This window comes from Podospora pseudopauciseta, assembly GCF_035222475.1.
Source record: "Podospora pseudopauciseta strain CBS 411.78 chromosome 2 map unlocalized CBS411.78m_2, whole genome shotgun sequence".
In the NCBI taxonomy this organism is placed as follows: Eukaryota; Fungi; Ascomycota; class Sordariomycetes; order Sordariales; family Podosporaceae; genus Podospora; species Podospora pseudopauciseta.
This window is the reverse complement of record NW_026946663.1, coordinates 3,165,133-3,183,589: the sequence shown is the minus strand read 5'-3', so window position 1 is coordinate 3,183,589 and position 18,457 is coordinate 3,165,133. Positions and strand designations below refer to the sequence as shown.

The 18,457-nt window shown below is 52.3% G+C and overlaps 7 protein-coding genes across 7 annotated transcripts; 4 read left to right on the top strand and 3 right to left on the bottom strand.

Moving 5' to 3' along the window:
* The first annotated feature begins 53 nt into the window (after positions 1 to 53).
* Positions 54 to 2,064, top strand: ORC2 (Origin recognition complex subunit 2). Its single transcript, XM_062909942.1, has 2 exons — positions 54 to 1,580; positions 1,645 to 2,064. The coding sequence occupies exons 1-2, from the start codon at positions 100 to 102 to the stop codon at positions 1,757 to 1,759; spliced, it is 1,596 nt and encodes a 531-aa protein (XP_062768771.1). The 5' UTR covers positions 54 to 99; the 3' UTR covers positions 1,760 to 2,064.
* Positions 2,065 to 2,211: 147 nt separating this feature from the next.
* Positions 2,212 to 6,163, bottom strand: DED1 (DEAD-box ATP-dependent RNA helicase). The gene is made up of 4 exons (XM_062905606.1): positions 6,094 to 6,163; positions 6,026 to 6,042; positions 5,199 to 5,969; positions 2,212 to 5,131 (listed from the first exon to the last, which is right to left on the bottom strand). The coding sequence occupies exons 3-4, from the start codon at positions 5,405 to 5,407 to the stop codon at positions 3,262 to 3,264; spliced, it is 2,079 nt and encodes a 692-aa protein (XP_062768770.1). The 5' UTR covers positions 5,408 to 5,969; positions 6,026 to 6,042; positions 6,094 to 6,163; the 3' UTR covers positions 2,212 to 3,261.
* Positions 6,164 to 6,942: 779 nt separating this feature from the next.
* On the bottom strand, positions 6,943 to 7,966 carry PRE1 (Proteasome subunit beta type-4). Its single transcript, XM_062909943.1, has 4 exons — positions 7,830 to 7,966; positions 7,619 to 7,776; positions 7,311 to 7,560; positions 6,943 to 7,252 (listed from the first exon to the last, which is right to left on the bottom strand). Coding segments are annotated over exons 1-4 (612 nt in total). The 5' UTR covers positions 7,832 to 7,966; the 3' UTR covers positions 6,943 to 7,050.
* Positions 7,967 to 8,030: 64 nt separating this feature from the next.
* Positions 8,031 to 9,179, top strand: QC763_208960 (uncharacterized protein). The gene is made up of 2 exons (XM_062909944.1): positions 8,031 to 8,241; positions 8,297 to 9,179. Exons 1-2 carry the CDS (start codon positions 8,216 to 8,218, stop codon positions 9,081 to 9,083), a joined length of 813 nt encoding a protein of 270 aa, XP_062768768.1. The 5' UTR covers positions 8,031 to 8,215; the 3' UTR covers positions 9,084 to 9,179.
* A 262-nt stretch (positions 9,180 to 9,441) lies between these two features.
* Positions 9,442 to 11,217, top strand: RRP9 (pre-rRNA processing protein; the record flags this gene model as incomplete). Its single annotated transcript, XM_062909945.1, has 1 exon — positions 9,442 to 11,217. The coding sequence occupies one exon, from the start codon at positions 9,442 to 9,444 to the stop codon at positions 11,215 to 11,217; it is 1,776 nt and encodes a 591-aa protein (XP_062768767.1).
* Positions 11,218 to 12,382: 1,165 nt separating this feature from the next.
* Positions 12,383 to 16,696, bottom strand: QC763_208980 (uncharacterized protein). The gene is made up of 6 exons (XM_062909946.1): positions 16,549 to 16,696; positions 16,344 to 16,472; positions 16,227 to 16,274; positions 16,110 to 16,161; positions 15,045 to 16,055; positions 12,383 to 14,960 (listed from the first exon to the last, which is right to left on the bottom strand). Exons 4-6 carry the CDS (start codon positions 16,137 to 16,139, stop codon positions 12,675 to 12,677), a joined length of 3,327 nt encoding a protein of 1,108 aa, XP_062768766.1. The 5' UTR covers positions 16,140 to 16,161; positions 16,227 to 16,274; positions 16,344 to 16,472; positions 16,549 to 16,696; the 3' UTR covers positions 12,383 to 12,674.
* A 165-nt stretch (positions 16,697 to 16,861) lies between these two features.
* On the top strand, positions 16,862 to 18,299 carry QC763_208715 (uncharacterized protein). The gene is made up of 3 exons (XM_062909921.1): positions 16,862 to 16,965; positions 17,037 to 17,293; positions 17,347 to 18,299. The coding sequence occupies exons 2-3, from the start codon at positions 17,117 to 17,119 to the stop codon at positions 18,232 to 18,234; spliced, it is 1,065 nt and encodes a 354-aa protein (XP_062768765.1). The 5' UTR covers positions 16,862 to 16,965; positions 17,037 to 17,116; the 3' UTR covers positions 18,235 to 18,299.
* Positions 18,300 to 18,457: the final 158 nt, after the last annotated feature.

Genomic DNA, 18,457 nt, shown 5'->3' with positions numbered 1-18,457 from the left:
CGGGCCACATCAAAAGTCGCGTCAATTGAACCCTGGGCGCGTCTCCATTAAACTACCACCAAAGGATTACCATCCATCACATATCCCCAAGAACACAAAATGCCCCCCAAAAAGACCACAAATCAGAAAGCTGCCGCTAGGGTACCCCGAAAACGACCAGCAACTACCGATCCTTACGAAATCCCAGAAGAAGACGAAATTGAGCCACCGAAACGACGACGTCATGCCGCCACAGTAGCCGCTGACACAGACGATGCCACCGTCAGTACGCCCTCAGCCTCGAGGCTGAAGAAAACAGTAGCGACACCAATAAAACTCAATGGTCTCAACGGGATAGACACACCAAGCAGGAAGAATAACGCAGACAGATCCGCCAGACGGAAAAGCGCCAGGGCCCTCGTCGACCGTGTGATAAGCGGCGCCATCAGCGACGATGAAGCCGAAGAAGGGGATATAGCAAGAGAAATCTACGAATCCAGCGAAGACGAAGAAGACGAAGAAGACGAAGAAGGAGAAGGAGAGAATCTAAACGGAGAAACCGAACCGACAACAACACCCTCCAAATTCGCCCCCGGCCGAAAACGCAAAACCACCACAACCAGAACCCGAAAACGCTCCCCAACACCCCCCCGCGATCTCCCCCCTCACGAGCAATACTTCTTCCAAAACAAACCCGGGCTCTCCAAAACCTCCAACAATACCCTCTCCTCCCTCCAACTCCTCACCCACGACGAATACTTCTCCCTCTCCCGCGACCTCTCGTCCGCCAACCCCCACAGAACCGACATCACCCACCTCGCCTCCCTCCACGTATCCTCCTTCCCCCAATGGGCCTTTGAACTCTCCCAGTCCTTCTCCCTCTGCCTCTACGGCTACGGCTCCAAACGTCAAATTCTCCACAAATTCGCTACATACCTCTCCTCACACCCCCCTTGCTCCCTGGGTCAAGCCAACAAAATCGTCATAATAAACGGGTACACCCCCTCCATCACCATCAGAGAACTCCTCTGCTCCCTCGCCTCAGCAGTATCCTCCCCAACAACCACCCTCCCGGGTATCCTCTCCTATCTAACAACCCACCCAAAAATAACCTTGACCATCCTCCTAAACTCTGTCTCTTCCCCCTATCTCCGCAAGGGGCCCTTTCAGTCGATAATCTCCACCCTCGCCTCTCACGCACAAGTCTACCTCTGCTGCACAACCGACTCCCCTGATTTTGCCCTACTATGGGACTCGGCAGTCGGCACAAACTTTCAGTTTCTCTACCATGACTGCACCACTTTTTGTTCGTACTCCCCCTCTGAATTGGAGGTTGTCGACTCGGTGCATGAACTCTTGGGTCGGAAGACTCGACGGGTGGGGGGGAAGGAGGGAGTGGCGTTTGTGTTGAGGTCGCTGCCGGAGAACGCAAAGAGCTTGTTTAGACTGCTGGTTGGGGAGGTTTTATGTGCGGATGAGGGTGATGGTCAGGGTCAGGGGCAAGGAGAGGAGATGAGTGTGGAGTACAGGATGGTGTATAACAAGGCGGTGGAGGAGTTTATCTGTAGTAGTGAGATGGCGTTCAGGACGTTGTTGAAGGAGTACGTATTTTATTCTGAGATGAAATCGGGTGTGATATGCTGACAAGAGAAAACAAAAAAATAGGTTTCACGATCATCAGATTATTACTAGTCACAAGGACGCGTTGGGGACGGAGCTGTTGAGTTTGCCGTTTGGGAAGGAGGAGTTGGAGGGGATATTGGAGGAGTTGACGACTTGATTTTTTGTATGGTGTGGGACGTTGCTGTCGTAGTGTTTGGGGTGTTGCTGTGCACAAGTGTAATAGCTCTTTTGGGAGTGGGATTGTGGATAGGCTGGACATGGCATGGGATATTGTATAGAGACCCACGAGGGTTACGACAGACGAACCAGAATCACTATGAGTAGTTTACACAAAACCTAGCGGTTACTGGACCTAGGAAGCGAAAAGGAGAGGGCAAAGGTTCAGCTGCTCCAGGGACAGATGGGAGGCTGTCTAGCAGAGGTGTCAAAGAGGAGAACAAAAAAGGAAAACAGGGAACTGGATATTCATAACTATTCATCATGTGCACATGTCAAATACCAGCTATCGTAACCAGAAACTATCCCAGTCATGTATGGATACAAAACCATCCGATATCAGGTCTATCAAACATCACGATCATCACCTTCCACAAGAACACAAGACTCTTACACGTATTCAGACCTCATTTGCTTTCACAAGTCATGAGACACACCAAAACATCACACACATTACACACAATCACAACTAGTTGGTGTAAAAAATGGATTTTAATTTGGACTCCATTATACATAGACGATTTGTCTTGTCTCGAGCCTCCGAGCGGGAACAGCCGCCACTGTCCGAGTAGAATTCAGATTCGTGCCAATCCCCCTTTTAGCCTTCCGCAAAATCCCAGGCGCTCCTTGCGCACAATGTCCGTTGCGCTTCGTGCCCGATGTCTTTTTTGCGACCGGCCGTGCCAATGCCAAACGCTCTGAATAGAGGAGAGCCACAAGCATTTTTGTAGCCCCCATCCGTCGTCAGAGTTCCATCTTCAAAGGGGTATCAAATGCTCCATTAACCTGCTCCCAGTCCTCAAACTGCCGAAAAAAATGGAATTCTAATCTTTTGAAAGGTCCCGTTTTTGTTGTTGTAAGACCCATCTCCTGCCGGTACCGTTGCTGAAACCGGCCAGAGAAAAAGAACCGAGAAATCCACTTTTGTCTATGTGTGATGGTCGTCAAGTGAAGAAATTAAAAAACAGAAAATCGAAAAGGCCAGCGGCGCCCATGCCTCCCATCTCTAATGTGAACTTCGTGCCCTGCCGGAAATGCAAGGCAAGAGCAGGAAAATGATGACTAGATTACACCAGCCGAAAACCGAAACCGCATATGTATGCCGCGTGTGGCATGTGAATGCACTCGCGGTCGAGTTGTCGACTTCCGAATAATGCGGTCTAAAAGGGTATCAAATCGTCGAACGTGTGGTTCTGTGTCGAGTAGGGAAAGCCCGATCTCCATCGTCAAACTCGAAAAAACCATCGGACTCGATCCCTGCCGGGTTGCGAAAGAATGAAAGTCATGATCGCCGCATAACAATTCCATGTGCCAAACGATAAAAGAACAAAACAAAAGCGAGACAGAATCCTTGGTAAACCATGCAGTGCTGAACGATGCAGTGCCGGATGCCAATGATGTAAAAGTGGGTGTTGAGATGATTCACGACGTGAAGTGGTATATTTACCACCACGACTGACCACCACCGCCGCCAGGGTTGCCGTAGCCGCCGCCACCGCTGTAACCACCACCACCGCCGCCGCCGCTGCCATAACCACCGCCGCCAAAGCCTCCGCTGGGGGGAGCACCGCCGTAGCCACCACCGCCGCCGCCGAAGCCGCCGCCGCCAGAGCTGTGTCCACCGAAACCACCACCGCCATAACCACCACCACCGCCACCGCTGAAACCACCGCCCTTGCGGAAATCGGTGTTGCCGCCACGGCCACGACCGCGACCGCCACCACCACGGCCGCCACGTCCACCGCCGAATGAAGACTCACGAGCAATGGTCTCGAGGAAGCCGGGAACCTCCTGGTTGGCCTCCTTGAGAAGCTCGAGGAGCTCGCGGACGACACCACGGTTGCCACGGTTGAAGAAAGCAGTAGCAATACCGGTGTTGCCAGCACGGCCGGTACGACCGATACGATGAACGTAGTCATCAATGTCGGTGGGGAGATCGTAGTTGATAACGTGGGTGACGTTGGGAATATCCAAACCACGGGCAGCAACAGCAGTGGCGACCAAGATAGGGCACTTGCCATTGCGGAAAAGCTCGAGGGCACGCTCACGCTCACGCTGGGTACGATCACCGTGAATCGAGGTGGCGGGGAAGTTCTGGTTGATCAAGAAATCCGAAAGGGAGTCGGCCATGCGCTTGGTCTCAACAAAGATAAGGGTGAGACCACCGGCGTGGGTGTGAAGGATATCAAGAAGGACGGAGCGCTTGTCAACATCCTCAACGTACTCGACCTTCTGGGTGATGTTCTCTGAAGTAGAACCAACACGACCGACAGACAAGAAGACGTAGTCGTTCAAGAAGTCCTGAGCGAGCATCTGGATGTCGCGGGGGAAGGTGGCCGAAAACATGAGAGTTTGGCGTTGGCCGGTAGGAGGCATGTCCTCACCCTGGACGATGCGGCGAATTTGGGGCTCGAAACCCATGTCAAGCATGCGATCGGCCTCGTCAAGGACAAGATACTTGATGTTGCAGAGGGAGATGCGACCACGCTCTATGAGGTCGACCAATCTGCCGGGGGTAGCAACAAGAAGATCGCACCCGCGCTCGATTTGGCGGAGCTGAGAGCCTATATCGGCACCACCGTAGACAACGCAAGGGCGGACCCACGAACGGTAGGCGAACTTGCGGGACTCATCGTAGATCTGAGAGACCAACTCACGGGTGGGGGCCAAGATGAGGGCAGTGGGGTAAGCCTTGCGCTGGCGGTAACCACCGCCGCCACCCTGGGCAGGAATGGGGGAAGGACCCTGAACGAAGGACTGGTGAAGGATGGGGAACAAGAAACCACCAGTCTTGCCGGAACCTGTCTGGGCGCAAGCCATCAAATCACGACCGCCAATGACGATGGGGATCGAGTACTTCTGGACAGGGGTAGGGATCTTGTAGCGAGCAAGCTCGATGTTGCTCAAGAGATGCTTGTCCAGAGGGGGGTGGGAGAAGGTCAAGACGGGCTCAGGGACATCATGGCCGGAAGGAGTGACCGGGATGTCGTCGTACTTCTCAAAGTTGATCCCAGTGTGCTGCTTGCTCGGGTCATCAGCAGTGCCGAAGAGCTCACGCTCGACGCGCGGGTCGGGGTTGCCAATGATGTGCTGGCCATCGCTCCAGCGACCCTCACCGCGGCCGATAGGACCGCCGCCGCCGCCCATGTTCCCGCCGACATTGGAGCGTCCACCGCCGTAGGCGTTGCGGTTGAAGCCACCCTGACGGTTGCCCCAAGACTGCTGCTGAGGGGGAGGGGCAGACTCGTAAGAAGCAGCGCCGCCAGGAGTGGGACCAAAGTTGGTGTTGGCACGAGCATCGAAACTGTTGTTGCTATACAAATCAGGTTAGTATTCACGGTTTGCAACACAGGTGATGGCAAGCGGTGTCTGAAACTTACCCAGCCCAGGCACTGTTGTTGAGCCCGTTCATGGCACCAGGAGCAGGTCCGTTGTTCATGGCAGGAGCGGGAGCATTAGCCCCAATCTTGCCGCGAAGGTGAGGAGGAATGTAAGAGCGACCGCCGGGGTGCTGACCAGCGAGCTGAGCCGCCGCGGGAGCCTGATCGAGGGACAGGTTGCCCATGCCGCCGCTGAGTTGATCGGCCATATTTGCTGAGGTTTTTTTTCAGTCGGTAGGCGAATAAAAAGTCGGGATTATTTTCTGATCGTTGGGCTCAGACGAACACGATTGTTCAAATGAGAGTAGTGAGGAAAAATCAGAGTCGAAAAGACGAAGAAATCGAGAGAATATTGGTTGGGCTCAGAGAAAGCGCGAAATTAAGTGGTTTCCTGCGACTTTTCGAGGTGGCTCGCGTGGCTCGTAACAACCAGGTATTACGAAGAGAGGGAGCGTGTGTGATGCTTCCTATGCGATCCTTTTCAAAGTACCTGCAAAAACAGATCCTTAAAAAGAAAAAAAAGGAAAGACAATTCCAAAGGGAAAAGCACAGTGAGATGAGATGCGGGATGGATTAGAGAAATCCAGAGATGGGTGGGGGAGGAAAAGGGTAAGATTTTTCAGGAGAGGAGAAAAGTGAGGGACCCGAGAAAGAAAAGAGTTTTGGATCCTGTGCTGGGGGACCCACTTTGTGCCACTCACGCCCGCAGCAGCCAGCAACCACCCACAGGTTGCCCCCAACCTGGCACTGCTACCCACTCAGCGCCTTCCCCTTCTGCCAGTTAGCGAATTGCTAAGCAATCGCTTGGTGGGGCAAGATGATCCAACCCTTAAGCCGACGATGTCTTCTTCTACTGATTAGATAGGTTGCTACTTGTGTTCCGGTGGCAACATACGTCACATAGAGGGTTCCGGCCTAAGTTGGTGACTGTCAATCCCTTCTTGTCTTGCGCAAAGGTATCTCTAATTTCCACAAAGTCTGTTCTCGTCAACATCATCAGACGACGGCTGAACGGGGCTTCCAAGTGGGCAGTGGTGGGATCCTGTTGGACATGCCGAGTGGCTGTCACGGCTGTTTGGCCTTCCCTCAGAGAGTCAGACACCAAACATGCCTCCCATCTCTCTCCTTTCAACGCAGGAACCCGCCGGCGGACAGTTGTCTCTTGAGTCAGTTGGAAGTGTCTGGCACGTCTGGCACGCACCCGACCAAACAGCATGCGGGGCCCTTTCAGGAACGGGGCAACAGATCAGGAGCAACCCCTTCCCTGATGCCATCAGCCATCGGCCATCACTACACTAACACAGGGTTACGATGAGTGACTTGGGCTTGGGGGCATTCGTGCAACCCGGCCTCACCGCCTCACTCAGAAAAGTCGAAGGCTTCTTTGAGCGCGGGGAAGGTGCTTTGGATTGGCTCTTCACCCTCTCACCGCCCCTATCGGCCAGAAATGGTGCCAAACCAAGTCTGCAGCGTGTCAAACCGTCTGTTGTGGTTGGGTGTGCCCCCACTCTGCTTGTCTTGCAGAGGACTGTGGGAATAGAGCAAACACGGGTCAAAATAGGAGATTTCCTCATTACTGCCCGTGTCAGCGTCATTCTACGCACCCCAGCCAAGTGCACTCAAGTATGATCGACTTGACTAGCTTCCGGATGTAACCACTCTTGCCAGTCAGGGGCCAAATCCGAAGCATTTGAGGCATCAGGAGACGACACCACCAAGTCACCTTGAACTCTGGCAAGTCATGTGCCAACCAGAACCTGAATTCTAAAATCCCATTGAATGCATGCATCGTCCGTGCCAGGTATTATACACCGAGAAATCCCCCACGAGACTCCAAATGCAACCCATTAAATCAAGCAGCCTTCACCACCTTGTCGTCATCAAACTGGATATCCACCACGCCGTCCTTGGTCACTGCCTTGACCGTCATCCCCTTGAAGTCTATCGGTAGTCTCCTCTTGAGCTCGTCGACGCATAGTGTGAGAAGTTTGATGCCTTGGCCGAGGGTGATGTCGGGATGGTGGTGCTTATCCAGGATAGAAAGGCAGTAGTATCTGAGAAGGCATATTGTTAGTGGGGTGATATAGGGTTTGGACTTGGGTTCCATCATACTGAGCATATCCGTGGGCAGCATATGGGACGGGGGCGAGCGACGCAAGGTAGTCCAACCAGTACAGGCTAGACTTGTGTGTGATGGGGTCAACGCCGCCCAAAAGAAGGTTTACGTTGTATGGATTTCTCGACCGAAGACTCGTAGCAAGTTCACCGCGGACAAAGTGAGCAAGAGCTGATGGGGAAAGGTCCGACTCGTTGCGCATCGAGTAGAGCTGGGCGTTGGCTTGGATGTAATCGGCAAACTGGACTGTGGGGTTCTGTCAGCATGCTGCCGGAAGTTGTACATGAACACTGTGGTGACTGACCGGTATCACCAGCCTCGCCAGAGTAGGCCATGAGTGTGTGCTTGTTCAACTGTCTTGTCTTGTCGTCGGACGCCTTGAGGATGGTAGCTCCACGCATGGCCGCCTTCGACGCGGCGATCAGCGTAAAGTCCTTGCCCGTAATGCCCAGTAGAACCTCCCTAGAAAGTGTCAATGATGGGCGTGCTCTATAGGATGGGTAGATGCGACGTACATTTTGTCTCTGCTGTGGCGTGAATTTGTAGATGTGGTGCGTTGGTTGGGACGTTAGGTGTGTGTCGAAGGTTGCTTGATGCTGGTGCTGGGGGTCATGGATGGAGCTGGGTATGGCGGGCTGGAGCTAGGCAGGCGGGAACGCGCACCTTGGGAGTTGAATTTGCGGGGCACCTTCAGCCTTCCTATGCTGGAGCACTGACCACCTGTCGCATATCGATTTTTTGAGCTCTCAATGGCCTCTCTCATTTTGAACCTCTTACAGAAGCATAAACTCAAGTCACCTATAACAATCTCAGTCAATACACTCAACTCTGCCCCGTCCATTAGTCTCATCTCTCAAGTGTCCCACTTCTTAATTCTTTCATCGATTGTGTCAATTCGACCATGTTCGAGGTTCCAGATGCCAAACGGTAGGCCCCTTCATTCACACTCTCTCATACATGCTCTAACATATTTTCGTATCAGAGTGAGGAGGGAAGACCTCTACTCGTGTTCTGACGAGGGGGAAGTGCACAGGTATATATCTTCAGAACAAGATGCCAGCCTTCTCCGGCAAAAACTCTCCAGTCTCTTAGCCATCAACCTCGCTGCGCCACCACAAGATGAGGCCGAGGGTGATGTCTCCATGGCTGATGCAGACCAAGAAACACAACCACCACTAGAAAATGAAGAGAACCAAGAAGAAGAATTTTCGTTCCGGCTCTTCTCATCAGCACCAACACAAAAAGTAGTGCTTGCGCCGAAAGAGGATGAGCTACAGGCCTCAACAGAGGAAATACCATTCAAAGAACGGCCTCTCAGTTATCACATACAAGAGCCTCTCACCCCCGAACAGCAAGAGCAAATACGACACTCCGCCGTGTCGGCCCAAGACATTCTGGCGCTATCGAAACAAAGAGCGTGGGGTCTAGAGGTACCATGGAGGGTGACGAAGATTGAGATTGTGGCCACCAAAAAACCCACAACAATGACTGCTGGAGGCAAGATTGTAGAAGAGGAAGATAAGAAGAAAAAGAGGCCAGGAAAGAAGACCAGGATGAAGCTTCGAATCAGGGAACAGAAGCGCAAGGAAGAAGAGAGCAAGAAGCTCACAAAGGAAGAGCACCTTAAGGAGAAGAAGAAGCGACTGAACAGGGAGAAGAAGTTGAAGAGAAGGCAGAAGGAAAAGGCCAAGAAGGCTGCGAATGGAACTGCTGGCGACCAAGACGGGGCCGACAAAATGTCAGAGGATGGAGATCGTGGTGAAGAGTGAGGGACAGTACCGCGATATTCAATGATGCCAAAATAGCGTTTATTTCGTAGCTATCCGTATCTCTATCAAACACATCAATGACATTCAGAAGAGCCGCAGCCTTCCATACAAGCATACCCCACAGTGGTGGGGCTCGAATCAGTGGCGGCCGGCATTTTCCTTCTCCGATTTCTTTGGTCGCAAGGGACGCCAAGACCCGACCAGGGGTGTTTCTCCACTCGTGCAGGCCGACAACTTTTTTTTTCTAACGACGGCTCAAGAAATTTTGAAGCTGCAGCATTCGGCTGGTGAGAAAAGGCTGCCAAAGCAGCGACAACACGACCCAAAGGCAGCACCACGACGGCCAAAATTGCCCACCATGTCGTCCTTTTTCACAACCCCGGGCGCCCAGAAGAAGAGGAAGCGTCCAGCAGCCACAGAAGTCCCCAAGAAGCGATTGGCGACCACAAAATCATCCTCCAAATCCGCGACAAGAGGCCCCACAAAGCCCACCGCGGCTCCCAAGAAAAAGAAGGACATTGAGCGCGACGAAGACATATCCGGCAGTGAACTCGATACCGAGAACGAAGACGATGACATTGTCAACAGAAGCGGCTCGGATGATTCCGACAACGAGGGCGAGACCGCCGCCGAGAAGCGTCTGAGACTCGCCCAGCGCTACCTCGAGAAGACGCGAAAGGAAGTCGACGAGCTGCAGGACGAGTACGCCTTCGATGCCGAGGAAATCGACCGCGATCTTTTGGCCGAGCGCCTCCAAGAGGACGCCGCCGAGACCAAAGGCAAGGTCTACCGCAAGCTCGCCCCCGAACTCGACTTTCCCCACGCCGACCCCATCCAGTTCCGGTGGAACTCGGGCACCGTCACCTCCGTCTCTGTCTGCCCTCCGTATGCCTACACAACCACAAAAGACGGCTACCTCACCAAATGGAAGCTCCAAGACCTCCCCAAGAACCAATGGCCTCAAACCACCCGCAAAAAGCCCAAGAAGCCCCCTGCCCCTCCCAAGCGCAGACCTGAGCGCATCGCCTTTGTCAAGTCTCAGCCCCTCAAAGCCAAGGACAAGACCTTCCAAGGCCACACCGCGGCTCCAATTACAGTAAAAGCATCCCAAGACGGCAAGTTTGTCGTCACCGGCGGCCTCGACCGCAAGCTGGTCGTCTATGACGCCGAGACCCTCAAGCCTATCCGAGCCTTCACCCAGCACCGCGACGCCGTCACCGGCATTGCCTTCCGCCGGGGCACCAACCAGATCTTCTCCTGCTCCAAGGACCGCACAGTCAAGGTCTTCTCCCTGAACGAATTGGCGTACGTCGAAACATTGTTCGGCCACCAAGACGAGATTATGGACGTGGATGCCTTGGGCCAGGAGCGCTGCGTGTCAGTCGGCGCGCGAGATCGTACAGCCCGTTACTGGAAGGTGCCTGAGGAATCTCAGCTTGTGTTTAGAGGTGGCGGTGAGGGCGGGTCGACCAACACCAAGAAACACAAACTTCCGGCGGGGCTGAATCCAGCGAGCGCTGCTCATGAGGGGTCAATGGACAGAGTCGCGATGTTGGATGACGAGATATTTGTCACGGGCAGTGACAATGGCGATTTGGCGCTTTGGAGCATTCAGAGGAAAAAGGCTTTGCACGTGGTTGCGAGAGCGCATGGTCTGGACCCTGCGTTGACTCCTAGGGAGCTTTCCGGTGGGAATCCGGAGGATTTTAACCCTAAGGATATTCCTGCCCCTCAGCCAAGGGGTATCACAGCTTTGAGAACGGTTCCTTACTCGGATCTGATCTTTAGCGGGAGTTGGGATGGGAGTGTCAGGGTGTGGAGGCTGAGTGATGATAAGAAGAAGATTGAGAGGGTGGGTGTTCTGGGCCAGCCAATGGACTCGGAGGACAGTGGCGACAAGGAAGAGAAGAGTCTCGCGAGGGGAATCGTGAACGATCTTGCCGTGTTTGAGAGAGGGGAGAGAGGCAAGGACGGACTCTGCGTGGTGGCGGTTACCGGGAAGGAGATGAGACTTGGGAGGTGGAAGTACATGAAGGAGGGGAGATGCGGGTTGGTCGTTTATGAGGTGCCTAAGAATGTGGTTGACAAGAAGAAGGAGGTGGAGACTAATGGGCATGCCTCCGGTGAGGAATAAACAATTAGAGGGGCGTGGGGGGTTCTACTTTGGTTCGGTAGATATGCATGGCACGGCGTTTGATGAGTTTGTTTTATGCCCATTTGAACAGTGTTTTATCTGGAGTAAATAAAATGGGAAGGCTGCTTGTCGATACTACTCGCCTGGTGGTTGAAGCTGGTTTGGCTGTATACCTGTACATATTCGATCATTATCTTTGACAGGAAAAGGAACTGGAGAATGCCATCGGTGTAATGTACATAGTACTGCCCATTGTACCGTCTGATCCCCTGTTCTTGAAACATCCGCGAAAGAAGATCATCACCACACAAACACCATCACCAAAACCATCACCAAACTCATGTAAACCAAACCTCAATCCCACAACCCCCATTCACACAACCTCCACCCACACAACCTCCACCCACACAACCTCCACCCACACAACATCAATCAAGATCCCTACACACAAACTCTACGGTATATTTCACCGCCCAAACAATCAACACTATACTAAAACACAGCGTACCCTATTCTTCTTTTCCTTTATCATTTTCATCCTCCTGTTTATATGCCCCATATATTAGTTATACCACGAAGCCAAACCCAATCTGTGAAAAAGATCAAAGTAAAATCATCCTACTCCAATTTTTGTGTCTTGTTGAGTGTTTTTTTTTTTTTTTTTTTTTTTGGTTGACCCCAGGATATTTTTTCTTGAAACTTCTTGGTCAGTTTGTAAAGTTGGGGTCGTCCATCGCCAAAACCTGACCATTAGATCCCAACATAAAAATTGCCATGTCGGGTTTATAAACATAGGTAGGCACCCTATTGCAACCCGTTCTCATATAGGTAGGTCCACCGAGAAGAAAACTCGCCTGTAACTTCGTATACCTAACATGCAGGAGTATCCATTTGATAAACCCAATATTATACCCATGGCCAGATTCTCACATGAACACACAAATAGACGAGGTAAACAATTTTCAAGCTGCCTGGGAAATGAAACAATTGCTCAACTCCCCATGAACCCTCCCCATCGCTGATGTCTAAAAATACATACACAAAACAATATCTTTTCATTTCTCTGCCCCTACCCCCCCCCCTCTTCCGTGCACTCCTCCTATTCTATCAAGCGCTCTCTATCACCCTTCCCCCCCAGCCTCACCTACATAGGTACCCAGATCTGTCCCCAACCCCCACTCTCCTCCGATAGGCAAACAGCTAACAAACAATACCAGGACCCAAACTCCTATCCCATGCTTGCCAATAATCCCACATATTGATAAATACCCACTCTCTTCTGCGCCTTACCTTGAGGAAAACCAGGATGATAATCAATGTTTCCGTAACCCACAAGCCAAAATAGATAAGAAGAAGAAAAAATGGAACGAAACAAACAAGCTTGTCTAATCGGACCCAACATGGCTACAACGTCGCTTTGGGATTGCTGCTAGAATATAATAACCACCGCTCACAACTCAATCAGAGTCATCAATATTGATCGGCTCATGATGCTTCACCGCTGCCAAGTTCTGCTCCACGGTAGCCTCCCTGGTGGGTGCAAAACCCACGGATGTGTACGCAGCTCCTACATTCGTAGCCACGCGCTGCCTCCGACCGGGAGATGGGGTATCATTAAAATATCTCGACTGAGAGCCCGTGGTAGGTGGGGAGCTGGCACCAAGGCGTTTTGGGCGAGAACCCCCAGTAGGCGTGGAACCGGTATGAGGACGCTTCGACGCCCCTGTGGACGTGGAGCCAGCATCAGCACGTTTTGGATTGGGAGCCTGGGCGGGAGATGACTGTGACATTAGGGCAACCTGGCGCGTCGGCTGGCGAAGCTTTGCATTCTTGGTGTGCCCAGGAGGTGTGGCTGACTTGTTGCAGAATGACTTTGCGTCGAGCTCTTGCACCGACGTATCAACCGCTTTCTTTGCCTCCGCCGGGGAACTCGATATCCTCGCCGTGAACAATGTGGAGTCAGGGCGACCCAAAGGGACAAGTATGACTTCATCATCTTCCGCATGAGAAGATTGCCGCGTCGGCGAAGTCCCCAACTTTGAAGCGGGGCGCTCTTTAGGCTTGGCCACATGCTTCGAGAAACCGGGCTCTACAAGTGCGGAGAGGTCGGTGATTTGAGGAGGTTCTGGGGTAGGGGAGTCCTCGATAGAATCCTCAATAGAAGGAATGAGGGGTGTGTCGACGACGAGGTCCATAGGCTTGGTTACATCCTGCACACCTTCTGTCGGTATCATACGTCCTGCTGGTTCCTTTGCAGTTTTCGCGGGCTTTGGTGCCTCTACAGGAGACCCTATTCGCCCTTGCGCCGGTTCTCCCGCCATTTCCACAGGTTTGAGCGGCTCTGGTACAGCTGCATGTCGTGATTCCTCCCTCCGACCCACAGCCGAATCGCGAGAAGGAGAGGTGCTCAGTTTGGCGCTTTGAGCAAAAAGTTTTGTCATTCTCTCCGCGGACATGGGATAGATCATCCCCGCATCTTGCTGCCGGCCAGGCTCTGTGCGGGTCATACTCTTTTCGTAGAAGATAGTATCCCTCCAGAGCGTTCGCAATAGGGGGGCACTTAATGCCCATTCGTGCGGCTCCTTAGACAGCAGAGCCTTGACAAAGGTATCTGGATCCTTGACAAACTCTTGCACGTATCCAAGGACATAGACTCCGCAGTCTGTGAGATTCGATTGCTGCGGTATATTAGTGGCCTTCATCCCAAGGCGAGTTGGCCAATCACCTTGCTCAAGCCTCCTGCCACGCTTGTCTTCGAACTCTTCAATGAGATATCGGCGGAGGTTCTTAACGGCAGGGCCGTGACTAGATCCGAGCGAGTCCAACAGAATGATTCTGGGGTCATCCAGGCTATAAGCAGGCTTGCGTTGCTTTGGCTGAGTAGAAGCTGATGGGCGAAATCCGGGTTTGCCATCGGTGGCTTTGTCCACAACATCAGACGTAGCCAGCTTTGGTGCATCAGTCATTTCGACGTCGATAGGGATCGTGGCTTCGGCTTCTTTTGCCTTCTGACGAACAGCCGGATCAAGTTTCCCTGGGTTGCAAATTATGGCAACCCACCAGTGGAAGTGCTGGTTGATTGGGACGACAATGTAGTCATAGGACAGCAGATCCACCTTTGCAGTCCATCTTTTGACATTCTCGTACTTGAATTGGTTGCCACCGTCCCCGGTCAAACTCGTGTAGAAAAAGCTGTTGTGCATGTAGACTCGCTTGCTGAGGTCGGGATGCTTGTCAGTGAATTTTTCAAAAAGGTACTTTAAACCAAATTCAATGATGCTATCGTTCAGATACTGGCCCTCATCCAGTCTTGGTATGTCATCCTTGGTCACCTGTACTCTGCCAAATTGTAGCGGTGTCTTCCAGTCTTCCAACCAGCTCCTGTTTTGCAAAGACCAACGAGGCGGAGGAGGGGTCTCAGGCGATAATGATAGATCTACATCAATTGGAGCGGAAGTCGCATCTGTCCTTGATCCGTGAGTTGACCTCGAAGATCGTCTGCCGTAAGTCGCGACTGGTTGGGGTGTTGCGGGCTCCGAAACTTGCATGGAACCGCGGATGGTGGCTCTCGGTTTGTTCGAGGGTGAGACTTGGCTGGGTGTAATGCTAGCACTGGTGCCCCGTGCCTTGCCAGCATCGGGAGGCTGAGCATTAGGAGATCCCGCACCAGCGACTTTGCCTGCTGATGACCATGGGGTATCTCGATTGATTTCACCAAGTGCTTTGTCATAAATGGCATGGAGCTTGTTACTAGAGTATGGTTAGCGAGGGCGGAGGACGAAATGCTTCGAGGATATGTACCTGTCTTCCTCTTCCACCACCTTTACCTTGAGAACCCTTGTAGCCCAACGAGCAACAGATGAAGCATCCTGAGGAGTCACAAACTTGATGACCAGCAGTTTACCGATGTCCAGAGATGTATCAGTGGGTTGAGTGACCTTAATGAGGCTACTGGACGGGTGAAAATGCAAGGCTTTGATCTTGTTTGTAAGCTTGAGCCACTGTTGCGTCCCGTGGGGGTTTCCATTTTGTGTAAATGCGCGTAGTTCCGCCTGAGGTTTATCATGATGTGCTTGCATGTAGCATGCATCTGTCCCGCCTTTCTCACCAGCCACATAATAGTAATTCCGGTAGCAGACTGCTGCAGAAACAGTGAAGCGTTCGGACTCTCCAAGAGACTGACAGTCCTCACGACCGTTAGCTGCCTTTCTGGGGAATTGTGTAGGGACTATATCGCCCCTGCGAGAGACGCTGGGCCCTGGCTGGCGCTTTTTGCCATCATTGGGCGTATGACCCATTGCCAGCTCGTCGTCTTCGTGGGATTCCTGTTTCAGTCTCTTCCTCCCCTTGGGTTGGGCAGGCTGTAAGTGGGCTGATATATTCCTCAGAATCTCCAAGTCGGCCGCATCGCTTTGCACTTTAGACCGAGTTTGTTCTTGATTATCGGGTGCAGTGTATTTCTGACCGAACGCACTGGGAACGTCCTCGGCCGAGGACTGACTCTTGTTGCTACCAAGAGACCTATGCCGGTGGCGGCGATTGCCTCGACCCTGGTACTCAGCCATTGCATGTGAATTCCACATAGGAACATGCGAACTGATAGGCGAAGGAGATATTGAGGGGCTGTACGTGTGACCCCGCGATTGAATCGGTTGAGACGGGAATTCCTCGATAGACTCTTGTGACCCCCGTGGTACTACTTCGGTATCCCGGCTCGTCTTCTGCCGCTTCGCTCGTGGTGTTTCTCGAGAGTCGTTGGAATGGGCCGATTGTGGCCTTTCGGTCGTCTTCTTGGGGCTCGAATCGAGGGTGTTGACGGCTTTCGCACCCCAGGGATTCTAGGAAAGTTAGTAGCAATCCTGCATTATGATGGCAATGAAGTCGAGACGTACAAGCGATTTGAACACCGATCGGAGAGACATGTCGACACTGCGCTCTACAGGGCTTTACCACAGGCAGTGATTAGCTTCGGCGTTGTCAGGACAGGTTCATGGACACAGGCGCAATACCCATAGTCTGGAAAGGTGTGTGCGGTGCGGTGGTAGTCGAGCTCCTTCCTGTCAATAAGGTTAGGTTACGCTGCACAGAAGAGTTCACCTGGCATCACAGGTAGATCAAGGGCTTACTCTTTCGCACTTTTCGCATCCTGGGCAGCTGTGGGAGCGGAGGGAGTCAGCAGGGCCGCTGTCCTGGTTCCAGTTTCGTGCGAGTTTCTCTGAGCAGGTGAAGAGTGCTCTGGTGGATCTTGCGCGTTCCTGTACAGAAAATGTGACCGGTAGGGTTCTAGGTTAGTGGGGCCTCTACCATGTGAGCGCGCAAGATCAGGCATACCTTGATTGCTCCAGCTTGGAGAGCTTGAGACGGTTCTTGCGGCGGAGACACGATCCAAAAGCTCATAGGTTCCTCAGGCACGAAAAGACGGAAAACCAACTGCTGGTTTGTTGCGTGCAGCAGCTGTTGTCTTTTCTTTGGATGTCACGAGAACCTGTTTGTCTTGCCTGCCGGCAGCTTTCCCGCTAGATAGGCCACGATCCCTGTGGCCTCAACCGCACTGACCAGGCCCACACCCAACCCACCTTGGCATTTCTGCTTGTGAAACTTAAACAAGTTCACCACATTCACATGTGTTACCAACACCTAGCACAAGCACAGCATGTTATTTTGCAGATTCTGTAGATATAGGTTAGAAAAGGTCACAAAACATCTTTCTAGACTTCGTAAAGATCTACCTAGGTGAAAACCCAGAACGTAGGTATTGTGAAATACTACATGCAATAAGAGTACTTGCTCAAACTGACCAACTTGGTGGGGTCAACCAGCTCCTCACGCTCATTCTTAACCCCGGATCCAACCTCACAAGAATGCGTACGTAAACAACCTCATTTCGACCACTTGATCTATGAACTTGATGATTATAAAACGCAGTTCTTTGCCTCAATCATTACTCTCCCATATCCCTCCCAAGATTTCTCAAATTTGGCTCCAAATCGTTCAAACCCCCACCAAAACCTCCACCATGACCCCCGCCATCAAAACAACCCACATCGACCGCACCGCTCACGAACCCCGCGATAACGTACCTCTTTCCCTGTCCTCCTTCATCCCCCAGCTCTACTAACATCCCTCCAGTCCCTCCACGAACTCCTCATAACCACCATAACCCCCATAACCCCCGCAATCCGCCTCTTCCACCTCACGCCCTCCCAACCTTCCCAACCCCCCATCAGCTTCCTCCCCGGCCAATGGGTAGACCTCTATTACCCCCCCTTCCCCTCCTGCCAAAAACCCGGCGGCTTCACCATAACCTCACCCCCATCCCACCCCCACATGGAACTAGCAGTCCAGCAATCCCCCCTCAACCCCCCAGCAGCCTACCTCTGGCAGGACCCCTCCACCCTCTTACACACCCCCGTCCGCATCCGCATAGGCGGTTCCTTCACCTACCCACCCCAAATATTATCACGTCCCTCCGAACAACAGCCGTTATTATCCTCTCCCAGATCTAGTAGCACACCCCCAAACTTCAAAAAGTTGGTGTTGGTGGCAGGAGGAGTTGGCATAAACCCCCTAATCAGCATCCTCTCCCACATCTCTACCACCCGCCCCCAACCCGAAATAACCCTCCTCTACTCTCTCAAAGACCCCAACAGCAAAATCCAATCAGGCGACACCTCCCAAGCCCTCTTCCTCGACCGAATCATCAATCTATTCTCCAACCAAAACGACCCCCTGAAAGGCAACATCAAGCTCTTCCTCACCACCACTGGTGGCCCCACCAACACAAACAACATCTCAACAAACGAAATAGCAACCAAAAATTTATCCATACCTTTCGAAAAGAGAAGGATATCCCTCTCCGACGTCTCAAACGCCATCGGGGAGCACAAAGACGACGTGGCAGTCTACATATGCGGTGTACCCTCCATGACCGACCAATTTGTCGACGGCCTGACCTCTCCCTCCCCACAAGGTCTAGGCATAGACAAGAGCAGGGTCCTGTGCGAGAAATGGTGGTAATAATCTAGGAAATTACTCCTCTCATGAAAAGCATCAGCAGCCCATTGTATGTACTTTAATACACCCAACGTAACATATCATATCTTCCTTCATGAAAACCAAACAGTAAACTAGCTGTACATCAGGGTATAATTTAACACAACATTCCAAACACCATCCCAAAAAGACCTGTTCCCTAAAAAAAAAAAAGAAAAAAAAAAGAAAACTTCTATTCCCCAACCAG

Coding starts and splice junctions, on each gene's coding strand:
- DED1 (XM_062905606.1), bottom strand. CDS start 5,407: ATGGCCGATCAACTCAGCGGCGGCATGGGCAACCTGTCCCTCGATCAG. Junction 5,132..5,198: donor AACAACAGTGCCTGGGCTGG/GTAAGTTTCAGA, acceptor TGATTTGTATAG/CAACAACAGTTTCGATGCTC.
- QC763_208980 (XM_062909946.1), bottom strand. CDS start 16,139: ATGTCTCTCCGATCGGTGTTCAAATCGCTT. Junction 16,056..16,109: donor GATCGGTGTTCAAATCGCTT/GTACGTCTCGAC, acceptor TAACTTTCCTAG/AATCCCTGGGGTGCGAAAGC. Junction 14,961..15,044: donor GGGCTACAAGGGTTCTCAAG/GTAAAGGTGGTG, acceptor TCTAGTAACAAG/CTCCATGCCATTTATGACAA.
- PRE1 (XM_062909943.1), bottom strand. Junction 7,561..7,618: donor TGGCGAGGCTGGTGATACCG/GTCAGTCACCAC, acceptor AGAACCCCACAG/TCCAGTTTGCCGATTACATC. Junction 7,253..7,310: donor GCTGCCCACGGATATGCTCA/GTATGATGGAAC, acceptor ATGCCTTCTCAG/ATACTACTGCCTTTCTATCC.
- ORC2 (XM_062909942.1), top strand. CDS start 100: ATGCCCCCCAAAAAGACCACAAATCAGAAAGCTGCCGCTAGGGTACCC. Junction 1,581..1,644: donor TTCAGGACGTTGTTGAAGGA/GTACGTATTTTA, acceptor ACAAAAAAATAG/GTTTCACGATCATCAGATTA.
- QC763_208715 (XM_062909921.1), top strand. CDS start 17,117: ATGAACTTGATGATTATAAAACGCAGTTCTTTGCCTCAATCATTACTC. Junction 17,294..17,346: donor CTCACGAACCCCGCGATAAC/GTACCTCTTTCC, acceptor ACATCCCTCCAG/TCCCTCCACGAACTCCTCAT.
- QC763_208960 (XM_062909944.1), top strand. CDS start 8,216: ATGTTCGAGGTTCCAGATGCCAAACG. Junction 8,242..8,296: donor GAGGTTCCAGATGCCAAACG/GTAGGCCCCTTC, acceptor TTTTCGTATCAG/AGTGAGGAGGGAAGACCTCT.